Source organism: Lactuca serriola, chromosome 8 (genome assembly GCF_051521515.1).
Source record: "Lactuca serriola cultivar US96UC23 chromosome 8, Lser_US96UC23_V15, whole genome shotgun sequence".
Classification (NCBI taxonomy): Eukaryota; Viridiplantae; Streptophyta; class Magnoliopsida; order Asterales; family Asteraceae; genus Lactuca; species Lactuca serriola.
The window spans coordinates 167,964,246-167,976,523 of NC_136415.1; the positions used below are offsets into that span (position 1 = coordinate 167,964,246).

Consider the following 12,278-nt stretch of genomic DNA (forward strand, 5'->3'; position numbering starts at 1 on the left):
AATAACTGCATTTAACTATTTAAAAAACAATAGAGTATTACGTTCGAAACAACTATTACTAAAAACTATATTGACAAATCTCATTATATTTCTTCATTTTGAAATCTTCATGGTTCACATTACCGTATATTTGCATGCTTTCCGATGTGGTCTTTAATCTCAACAAAGATTCATACTTGTATCTTGTTAAAGTTCTTCTTTGTACACATTTGACATTGATAAGAACAGTTTACTAGTTTCTATTTAAATTCAATATATATACCATCATATGCAAATAACTCTTGTCAAGTTTACTTATTAAATAATCTTATTTATTAATAATGTACTCTAAAAGTTTATTGTACTTCCCTGAATATGTGTTGATAAAGTCAATAGTAAATTATAGTATATTAATACATGTTGAGTATTTTCTTTTGTTTCATAGATCTCATCCCCCATCATAAACCTTTAACTTTTAAATATACATACCTAATATTTTATATCGATTATTAAATAATTTATTGGTAGTTATCAACAATTGTATTGCGTAAGACTATCGTTTTATATCTAATTTTTTTTTTTTAGTTTATAATCTTAAAGCATTCATTAATGGAATATTATATTTATACATTAGAATTTATCACTGTTGTAAAACTCCCAACTGGATCCCGATTAATCTCCGATTAATCCTAGGCGTCATTCGACCGATTAGAGAGTGCCTAGCGATTAATCTCTACCTACATAATTAGTGAAACATTATAAAACGATGAAATTTTAACATTTTGAAAAGTTTTTTTTTCTCAATTGATAATATTTGAGGCATGATTAGCGTTGTATTAATCATATTAACTTATTTTGTTATGATATTAGTGGTATTTATGAACTTTAATATGATATTAGTCATATTTAATTTTTTAAATTCAGCAAATTAGCAAGTAATGGTCTCCGATTAAGCGCTTAACCCTAGTCCACCGACTAGCTAACGTCAAGCGTTTTTTACAACCAAACAAATAATTAACTGTTTTATTTATTATCATACAACGAATGAGAAATTGAACGGGCAACTAATTAACTGTTCTAATGTATAAACATAATATTCCATTAATGAATGCTTTAAGATCTAACTTGCTAAAATGTTAAGCAAAATGATGAATTTCGTGTTGGAGTAACAGAAGGTATAAAGAGCTATGGAATCCAATGTTTTTATTGCCTGCTGTTTATTGAAGAACTGATGCCTCTTTAAACAGACCAAAACTTCACAACTACTTGATTATGTCAGTCCACCGCCACAAAGGCTCCTCGTTTTGAATTTACTACATTCAACACTATAGCACTTGTTTTACATATTTCATTTCTCCGGGGTGTTTAATTGAAAACCCTATAAAGCCAAAGGTGTTTTTTTGTAAACATAATATAAAGTCAACCCCTTGTATTCACGTTAACTTCATTATCTCCGGTCCATGCGCACACCATTTAATATCTGTATTCAACACCCCATCGGCAAACTTTCTTTCTCCCGGCTCAATATGAGTTTATCCAATGCACGACCTCTTTCTGCACCATTGGGTGATCCTCCGAGCTTGATCGACTATCAGGAGGAATGTCTACCGAGAAAGATGGAATCAATTCATTCTGTGATTGGCAACAGTGATGATCGGACTAATAATCGATTAATCCAATTCATAAGGTACTTTCAAGATGAAGTAGTAACTATTTGATTTCCAAAATAATGACATGAATTTGAACAGGAGCAAGACAGTGAAGCAATTGCCTCTATCAGAGGCGTTGATAGTACTTGAAACCACAAGTATTTATGAAGCCCGCTGTCAGATGGCTGCTCAAAGAGTTGATGTTCTTATACTAACTAACTCAGATGGGTTGCTCACTGGGGTATTGACGAACAAGTTTTGTCTTGAATTTATAATCACTCAATCATTTACCAATTAATTTACAGAAAGTTAACTACCTTTTTTGGTGTTTTAAGGATTTTGCCACAAGGGTTATTGCTCATGAGATTGATTTGTAGAACACACCTGTGTCAGAGGTGATGACAAAGAATCCAATTTTCGTTTTATCTGATACTCTTGTTGTGGAAGCCCTGAATTACATGGCGAAAGGTTGGTAACAGTATTTACGATGAATTGTATGTTGATTGTTGGTGTTAATTTGCTGAACCTTCTTATTAAATCCGTGCATAAAATTATGGACATACGCAGAACAGTTTAGACAGTTACCTGTTGTAGAGAATGGCAAGGTTATTGGTTTACTTGACCTGCTTTTATCTTTATTTGATGAAACCGCAAATACTGAAACAACAGCTGAAAATTACGACAAGGCTGTAGAAGCTGCGCATGCAGTGCAAAGAGTCACACATAGGTAGCATCTATAAATGAAAAAACAAGTCCTATTATTATTAGTATTATTTTATTTTTGTCTAAAGTGGCTCATTTGTGCTAGAGATATTTTCTCGTTCTTGAAAAATTAACCGTGTTTCACAATAATATATTTTACACGTTATACTTCTGAGCAGGGCTTTAATCGTGGAGGAATTGCCTCGAGATAGTGCCATGATTATACCTGAAACCAAAACTATTTACGAAGCCTGCTGTAAGATGGTTGCTGATGAAAGTGATGCTGTGGTACTCACTGGCTCAAATGTGATATTCAGTGGTATATTGACAAAAAAGGGTTGTCTTTAATCTCAACATGAATTTAAAACCAATCCATCGTTGATTGCTCCATCAGTTTCCCTAACTACGTTTTTTGGTATTTGAAGGATATTGTAACAAGAATCATTCCTTGTGGTATCGATATTGTAAACACACCTGTGTCAAAGGTGATGACAAAGAAGCCAATTTTTGTGTCCTATGATACTCTTCCCACGGAAGTCCTGCCAAAGATTGTATTGCAAGGTTTGTATCCAGTACGAAAAATTGCATGTTTGTTTTCGTGTCAAACGGTTTAATTCATTAAAGTTAAGATGAGAAACGAAACAGACGTTTTGGGGCTAATTTTGATGTGTTTTTCAATATTCATTTATCAACGAATACAAAAGTAATTTAAATAACACAAATTTCAACTACTTATCCTAAAAAGACTGCAACTACTGCGTACTAAATATCTAGTGCCCATGGGGGTTTACTTATTCATACTCTAAGCAAAAGACTAAACAAACCCTAATAAAACCATATGCTTTGAACCAGACACCACTTTTGACTAAAAGTCAGAATTAAACCCAACATAAAAAGGTTACTAACGTTGCTTTGTAATTCAGTTTTAGCTTCATAATAAAAGCCTTTGGCACCAAGTTATATGTCCCCTTTTTCCTGGTTGTTGTACATTCTAATCCAGTGATTTAATCTATGAATGCAGGACAAGGGACACATTTGCTTGTTCGAGAGAACGATGAAGATGGTGGTTTTATTTACCATTCACTGAGTTTACAGGGAGGTGTTCTCCCAAATACAAGAACGAGCACTCCTAAAAAACATAAGTTTCTAGATGCTCCACAACATACATCTATAGATCCCCAAGAGCAATCAAGTAGATCATTTCCAGGTGTGAATGGAAATGGTGATTGCTATGAAACAAATGGTCCTTGTCTTACACCTTTTGTGCATGTATCCAATTCACCATATCCGAACTTTGATCCTTATGATAAATTTGTCGCCCCAACAATTGTGCCACGTCACCTGAAGCAATCAAGTGAACCACTTTCAAGTGTTAATGACAACGGCGAGTGGGATGAAACTCATGGTCCTGGTCTTACACCTTTTACACGTGTGTCAAACTCAGCATATCCCAACATGGATCATTATGATAAATTTGTTGCCCCTAAAGCTTTACCACGTCACCCGCAGCAATCAAGACAAGGTGTTAATGGAAACGATGAGTGGGATGAAACTCATGGTCCTAGTCTTACAACTTTTGTGCGTATGAGCAATTCACCATATACACAAGATTCTTCACATACATTAGTGGCCCCACCTCCACAACATACAGATGTACGTCCCCAGGAGAAATCAAGTAGACCACTTCTAGGTGTTAATGGTAGCGACGAGAGGGACGAGAATCATGGTCCAGGTTTTACGCCTCTCATGCATGTGACTAATTCCACATATCCCAATTATTCTAAGGTGGCTATAGCTCCAAATCTAAACAATCTTGTTGTTGATTTAGTCCCACCTCAACAACATACATATTTAGGTTCACCTCATGAATCAAGTAATCTACTTCTAGATGTGAATGGCAAGGGTGATGATCAGACAAACAAAAAATCATCCACTAATATTGGGTACGTCAATGACGAATTAGTCACTACTTCATCTTTTAGCATTAGCGACAAACAAATATTTTTCTTGAATTTCGACGACAATTAATATTTGTTTGTCCTATGAAGGACCCCAGTGATATACTCGAAATTAGGGACAAATAGTTTGTCTGAAATATAACACAAAGCAAACATTTAACGACTAAAATTAGATCTGACACTCACCATTTTTTCAACTAAACATCTAAATCTTGATTACCTTGTTGGAAATCAGATACGTATAGACCCAAATAGAAAAGCTAAAATGAAGATACACACTCTTAATTTTTGGTACATTTTCTCTGTTGTATTACTTTATCAACGAAAATTCTCATCTGGAAAGTATAAAAGCTTCTACAATAAATAGAATAAAAAAACTAACTTCCTAAACTAATGGGTAGACTTCCATGTAACAAATTAACCCACGTTTACCTAATCATATGACACCAAGTCACATTTTATTATCCACTAAAACCTAGTCAACATAAACCAAATCAAAACTACGGTTAACCATGCAAACTCATTACTCCTTGACCGACCTATAACCCATGAACGAAATTCGATTAACCCAACATAACTATGTTTTTAATATGATTGCATGCATTTTGACAGGGTTTCAATAGAAAGAAAGACAGTGGGGCAAATGGGTATATCAGAGGCCTTGATATTATCTCAAACCACAACTATTTATGAAGCTTGTTGTGCGATGGCTCTTCATAGAGCTGATGTTCTTGTAGTAACCAACTCAAATGAGTTACTTACTGGGATACTAACAAACAAGGTTTGTCTTAAATTTAAAATCAAACCATTACTTCTTTATATATGTTAGAGCATCTCCTCTCTCTCTTTCTCTCTCTAAAAGTGCTTTTTTGGAGAGACAATATTAGGGTCTACAAGAGCCCTTATGGAGAAAAGGGAGGATCTAACATATATAGGTATTTATAAGAATGTGCCATACATATATGGGAAAGACTAACAACCCCTCCCCCATTTAAAAGTTGGAGGCTCGATGAGGATAGACAAGTCGGTTCCAAGCCACGGGGGTGCAGGACCTCCGCTTTGATACCATGTAAATATATGTCGAGCCCAATATTTTCTCTCCAATAGAGCACTAATAGAGAGAGGAGAGGCTCCAACATATATAGACACTTATAAGACTATGTCGCACCAATGCAGGATACACTAACATTTCCATGTTGAAGAAGGTTGATTAACCATTTTGTTGTTTGAAGGATATTGTAAAAACAGTGATTGCTTCTGAGATTGATTTGTTGAACACACCTGTCTCAAAGGTGATGTCAAATAACCCATCTTGTGTGATGTTTGATACGCTTTTTGTGGATACCCTTAAAAAGATGGAATATAAAGGATTTACACAATTACCTGTTATTCAAAAGAATGGCAAGGTAACCGGTTTATTTTATAATACGGGGGTGTCCACAATGACTTACTACGAGAAAGTTTTAGAAGTTGCGGCACAAGGATCTGCTCCGAGGTAGCATTTACCCTTTTTATATTTCTTGCAAGCAGACTAACATTCTTGCAAATAAATTATAACACATTAAAATAAAATGCAGAAATGTGTTTTTCTTACTTGTTTCAAAATGGAGCCTTCTTTAAAAAAATAATTTCATTGACTTTTTCATAAGAACAATGTTATATCTCCAGAGACGATCACTCTTAAACATGAACATCCAAAACTCGATTAACTATATTTCCAAAATAATGATGTTTAACTATTAACATACATTTAAACAGGGGTCTGAAAATGAAGCATGTTGTCGGATGGCTGTTGGAAAATTTGAGGTTGTAGTACTCACCGACTCAGATGGATTATTGATGGGTATATTGACAAAAAAGGTTTCTCTTCAATCTTCACTTTAATTTAAAATCAACTGAATAGTGATTATTCCACGAGTTTCACTAACATTCCTTTTTTATGTTTAAAGGACATTGTAGCAAGGGTCATTCCTAGTGCAATTGATATTCAAAAAACATCTGTCTCGAAGGTGATGAAAATAAACGAAATATTCCTGTCTTGTGATACTCTTCCTGTGGAAGCCATGGAAGATATTGTGAAAAGTATGTAACTTCGAAAAGAAAAAACTATATGATGGTCTTTCGCAAACCTTCTAATCGTGTGATTTAAATTATGTGTACAGGTGCATGTTTAGATTTGCTTGTTATAGAGAATAGCGAGGATAATGAATTACTTTATTTGCCGCTGGCTACTTCTTTTCCTTATTAAAGGATACCGTATTATCGTTATTATGAAGACCAAGATATGTAAGCTCTTGAATCGGGTGTCTATAACCATGAAGGTGAGTTAATTACTAAAGAACACATGTCCCATAATACCTTATTGTATTTTTGATTTTTTCATCTATAAGATCTGATATGTATAAATATTTATGTGAAATACTTTATGTAATACCTAATAGTTGTTGCATTCATAGAATTATTTATACTTTGTAATTCTCAAATAGAGGTGGGGGAGACCTTGTTTTGAATTTAACTTTAATCATGATCAAGTACATCTACTAAAATTGAGTATGAGACTTGCAATTTGTGACTATGGGAGTGTTTGACAAAAGTAGCTGGTAGCGGGTAGCGATAACCGGTTAGCGGATAGCCGGTAGCGGGTAGTAGGTAGCGTTTGATTTTAAAATATTTTGTTGAAAGCTACTTCATATAGATTTTTGATGTTTGATTGTTCTGTTTAAGCTAAAACCTAAACGCTCTTGTCGTCGTACGAGACTTCTTCCTTTTTACTAGCGTATTGTTAAAAGCTAGAAGACAGAAGCTCTCAAACGTTATGTGTCGAACACACCCTAAGAGTATAAAATTGTTTACGTGGGGATAGGACTTGTAAACCTATGTCATGGTTTCATTTATGTTGGTTGCATGTTATCAAAATATTTGTTGGAGGTCTCCATACGGGTTTTGAATCTGATGCTACTAATTTGTTTATACTTTAATTTATCAAATCTTCACTCGGGCTTTCCTTTAGAGACAAAGGGGCTTTGTATTTTGAGAGTAGAAGTGATGGGTTTTGGCTTTATATATATATATATATATATATATATATATATATATATATATATATATATATATATATATATATATATATATATATATATATATATATATATATATATCTCATGAATTACAATAGCTGTATTGGTTCTAATTTTTAATTTTATCGAATTTTGGTTGTTTCAATAATGTATTTTTGATTCTTGCAATGACCTTCCCGAATGTATATGTTTCGTAAACCTAATGATTTTTTGTATGATATTTTTGGGGGTTTTTACATTATGTATGGGTATCGTGAATCTTCATAAATTATCATAACGTGTAGATCCTGATAATGCTTACGAGGCTTCACAAACCTAACCTAATATTTTAATATGTGTTCCAGATTTGAAGTTTAATCAAATAATTAGAGAAAAAGACACACTTCATGATATTTATAAGACTTATGAATTATGATGTTGACATAGTATTTGCTTTAATTATTATCTCATGGTTATTTACACCTCAAATACCTCAAGAATTTAAACTCTAAATTATTAATTACTTGTGTAACAACCAATTCCCAAGTAATTTTCATTCATGGCTCAAACTATTCAATTTTTGAAAATTTGGCCCTTACGTTGGATGTACATAAAGTGTAAGCTCGGCGTAACTCATATAAGTGGAACGGGGACTTCATGAAGTACGTTAGGCATACACAGGGTCGGTCCTGATGATTCAAATGCACAGGACCAATCAGAAAAAAGACCCTTATGCCCTAACGTGTAATGAAATAATTATATTAACTAACGTTTATATATATATATATATATATATATATATATATATATATATATATATATATATATATATATATATATATAAAAGAAACTTAAATTAAATGCTGAATTGTCATAAAGAAAAACAAAAAAATATTTAAATTAATAAACAAAATGACAAGTATAAATTTATAAAAGTTGAGGGGCTAAATATAGAATTTTTGGAAATTGATTTAGCAAAGAGAATTGATATGTAGGATAAATGGTTAAGTATGATCATAAATTAAGGGTAGAAATTGTAATTTGAAATATTTAACGGTCTATAAGGGAATGAAAATAAGTGCACGTTAAAAAGCTACACTTGACCTTGAAAATAATCGAACCCAAGTGTTGTGCATTGTGCTTAAATAAACGCGTTTTAACCAGCTGAACCAAAGGATATTTGCGTTAAAAATCTAAAAACATAATATATATATTAATATCTTAATTATATAGTTTTGAAAAACTTAGGCCCTATTTTTTTCAAGGCCCTGTGCAGGTGCACACCTTGCCCCCCCTTAGGGTCGGGCCTGAGCATACAAAAACTGTATGCAAAGTATACTCATGTTGATCCTAATATCCTAAATATTAGGGTTGAGACCCTATTTAAACTCCTTAATTCCCCTGAGGCCTCTTCGTGCTCAGCCTCCACTCTCCCCAAAGAAGTTATTTCGAAACCCTAGCTAATTTGTGAAGATCTTAAACATTTTGAGTGGGTTTTTGTGTGTTTTGTAAAGAAGGAATCCATTTAGAAAACATTGGTGAGCTTGTAGCTTGAAGATCCAGAACTTCCATCCCATTTGCAAACCTCATAAGGTATAAAGCTTAAACATTTATGATTCCTTGGTTTAGATCTAGGTTACCTTGGAGTTTTTCATTCTTTTTGTCCATTGGTTTTGGTTCTTGTGAGTAAAAGCTACACCAGAGCTTGTGATTGTCATATCTTATCATTTCTGAGGATTTTAAGTCATAAATATGGGATCTTGATGGTTGCCTTTCACCAATGCAAGGGTCTGGAGTTGTTAAAGGACATTAGGGATCTAGGGTTTAGTTTTAGACTCCATTAAGACATGCAAAGTCATAGAGTATTTTAGTACGTTACAAGTTGGTATCCAAGTCCTGGTTTGAGGGATTCAGACTTACTCTCAAGTGTTTCTGTAACACCATGTTTCCGGTCGTTTCTTAATTTGGGTTTGTGGACAGAAATTCAATCATGAAAAGGGTTTGGGCTTTTAGAAAGTAACTTTGTACCTTATTAAAGGTTGATAACATTGGTTGTGAGGTCTACATCCTTGATTTGTAAGTTAGCCCAAAGGGAAGAAAGGGAAAAGTTATAGATCAGGCTTTTAGAAAGTAACTTTGTACCTTATTAAAGGTTGATAACATTGGTTGTGAGGTCTACATCCTTGATTTGTAAGTTAGCCCAAAGGGAAGAAAGGGAAAAGTTATAGATCAGGCTTCTTGCATAAATTATGGTTTAGTGAAGTAGGTGATAAGACAAAGGTAGTAAGATAAGATTGTGGAGCACTTCAATAACTTTACGTGCATATAAAGAATGACAAAAACAGAGTTGAAAAGAATGTTTGAAGTTGATGTGAAATTTTGGACTTTTGAATTACGCATGGCTTAACTAAAAGTTATGTAGGGCGTAACAGGGGTTTAATGAATAATGCATGGTGTAATTTATGTTTCGCAAAGCATAATCTGGGCAAATCAAAACCATAAATATTCGGTTTTGATCCCTATTTAAGGGTTGTAACTTATGGGAAATCCTCTCATTACCAGCCTCCATCACCTATGATCATTCCTTGAGAAACCCTAGCTTCCTCTCACTTGTTTTTGAGCCTTGGCAGCAATTTTGATCTTATTTCTCCATTGGAGGGTTGAATCTTAAATAGGAAGGTGGTTGAAAAGTGTATACAATAAGAGTTTAGTTATAGATCTAACAAGATTACATCATTCTCGGACCATTGTGAGTAAAAAGGTTCTAACTTGCTCATTGGTTTCATAGATCTAGTATTTGTCATATTTTCCACTTTCTAGTCTTTTAGTGCATAAAATTTATATCTTCAAAGATTTTGACTGTGTTTTAGATAAAGCTGGAAACTTTTGTTAGATTAGGTGTCTAAGCTTATAATTATAATTGGTATGTACTTGAATTGATAGCAGCACAGTCCTTTTGGGTTGCCCTCAAACCTAGCAACCGGACAAGGAAATTATGAAAAGAGAGATATTGATTTATTATAAGATTAATAAATTAATATAAATGGTTTATTAATATGTTAAAAGATTAATATATTGGTTAGGAATCATAATGTATAATTAATAGTTAGCCAGAAATTAATTAGAATTAGTTTTGGGGTTAACTGTATTAATTATACAGTGTAGGGACTAGTTTGCAATTATCTAATAGTTGAGTGGAAGGCTCCAGAACCTCCTTGGAAGGGGGTGGACGAAATCTATATGGGAAACCCTAAAGATTTTGTCCATGGGGGCTTGGATAAGGCCCTTGGGTTTGCTAAGGCCCTAAGCAAGGAGCATTAGGGTTTTTCCCTAAACCCTAGATCCCTCAGCTATATAAGGAGCCTCCTGGTTCACATTTTGGGCACTCCTTCTTTTGAAGAAACCCTAGGTCGAGAATTTCATACTCCTTCCCTCTCTCTCCTTCTAGTTTCCTTCTTGCTAGTTCTTGGGTGTGATTCCATTAGAGGCATTACATTTGTGGTGCTAAGCTTCCAAGAAGATCAAGATCAAGATCAAGAGGATTGTCAATTGTTTGCTATAACAATTGAAAGGTATGTAACTCCTAAAACCTAGTTTGTTATTTTCGAAAATAGCCTCTCTCCTCTAGGGTTCTTGTTTTGCAATTCAAAGTTATATGCTCAATAGTTAAAACATAGATCCAAAGTAGGTTGCATGTGAACTTAGGAATTGGTTTTCTAGTTTATTTGTTTTACCTAAAACCCATCAACTTTATCCATCTAAACATCATAATGTTTTGGATATGAAGGTTGGAGACCTAGACCTAATGGATTAAGATGAGAAAGATGCATTTTTGGTCCCTTTGAGACCTAAAGACTATAACTTGGTTGTTTAGACTGTCCTAATGGATAATGTAGGAAACTTTATCCATTTCGGAGCTTGTAGTAATTAGATCTGAGCTTTAAGAGGAATGAATTAATGTATTAAGTGCTTAAAATAAAGTTTGGAAAGGGATGTCGTAAGCAAGGTGTAATCTGGGCTATGCCCAAGTAGCATGCTTCTTCCCTGTTTTGTTTTCTTGATAAGACTCTATGCCCCGCGTAGAGTACGGTGTACGTCATGTGTAAGTCAAGGAAAGGTTAACCACTGACTTTCTGACTAGTTTGACTTTTGGCCAACTACGATATGACAACCCGAAACTTCTAACCTATGTAATTGATCCATGTATCAGCACTAAAACTTGAATTCATTATCTTTTATTAAATCGTGTGGTTCCATATGGGTGCTCTAGACTTAGCATAATCTAGATATAAGTCTTAGGAAGGGTTGGAGAGTGTTTAGCATCACAAAATCGGGCCAAACTCACCAAATAAGGTGTGTGCGGCCACACACCTGTGTGTACGTCTACACATCCATGTGTGCAACCACACACCCAACCGCAAACACCCTCAACCTCACACCCAACCCAATATATGGATGGATACCCCTTCATTCATTCATTTAGATGTTCCTTTTTCCTCTCTCTACTTTCTCTCTCTAGATCATCAACCAAGAACACTTTGAAAGCTTCATATTCGTGATCTACTCCATCTTCAAGCTGATTATAGTGGTAAACACTTGAATCCCAAGCTTAAAACTCATCATGTTCATCATATTCATCGTCCTTTGAAGGTGTACGACCGCACACTTTCATATGGGGGCAGCACACATTCAAAACTCCCAAATATGAAGAGCAAATACTTCAAAAATCATCATATGGACTCAAATGAGGAGTGTACGGACGCACACTCCTGTGTACGGCCGAACACACCCTCTGTATGGCCGTACACTCTTGTCTGCAGCCTCACACACACCCCTGGCCGCACACTCATTTTCAAGACCATACACCCACTCTAATGCCCATATTTAGCCCTAAACTTGCATAAATCATTAAGTTTTGATCATAAGACACTTAT

The 12,278-nt window shown here is 34.4% G+C and overlaps 2 protein-coding genes across 4 annotated transcripts; both read left to right on the forward strand.

Annotated features, from left to right (window-relative positions):
- Positions 1–1,367: 1,367 nt before the first annotated feature.
- On the forward strand, positions 1,368–6,763 carry LOC145071357 (uncharacterized). Of its 3 annotated transcripts, XM_079018261.1 has the most exons (12): positions 1,368–1,666; positions 1,728–1,869; positions 1,964–2,096; positions 2,196–2,355; positions 2,510–2,667; positions 2,756–2,891; positions 3,352–4,273; positions 4,901–5,069; positions 5,465–5,783; positions 6,047–6,148; positions 6,238–6,370; positions 6,451–6,763. In XM_079018261.1, the coding sequence occupies exons 6-9, from the start codon at positions 2,819–2,821 to the stop codon at positions 5,486–5,488; spliced, it is 1,188 nt and encodes a 395-aa protein (XP_078874387.1). In that variant the 5' UTR covers positions 1,368–1,666; positions 1,728–1,869; positions 1,964–2,096; positions 2,196–2,355; positions 2,510–2,667; positions 2,756–2,818; the 3' UTR covers positions 5,489–5,783; positions 6,047–6,148; positions 6,238–6,370; positions 6,451–6,763. The 3 variants fall into 3 exon arrangements, with proteins under 3 accessions (XP_078874387.1, XP_078874385.1, XP_078874386.1); XM_079018259.1 differs by having other exon boundaries at positions 4,901–5,783; XM_079018260.1 differs by having other exon boundaries at positions 2,510–2,649; positions 4,901–5,783.
- LOC145067601 (CBS domain-containing protein CBSCBSPB5-like) lies at positions 1,506–2,678 on the forward strand. The gene is made up of 5 exons (XM_079014702.1): positions 1,506–1,666; positions 1,728–1,869; positions 2,006–2,096; positions 2,196–2,355; positions 2,510–2,678. The coding sequence occupies exons 1-5, from the start codon at positions 1,506–1,508 to the stop codon at positions 2,676–2,678; spliced, it is 723 nt and encodes a 240-aa protein (XP_078870828.1).
- Positions 6,764–12,278: the final 5,515 nt, after the last annotated feature.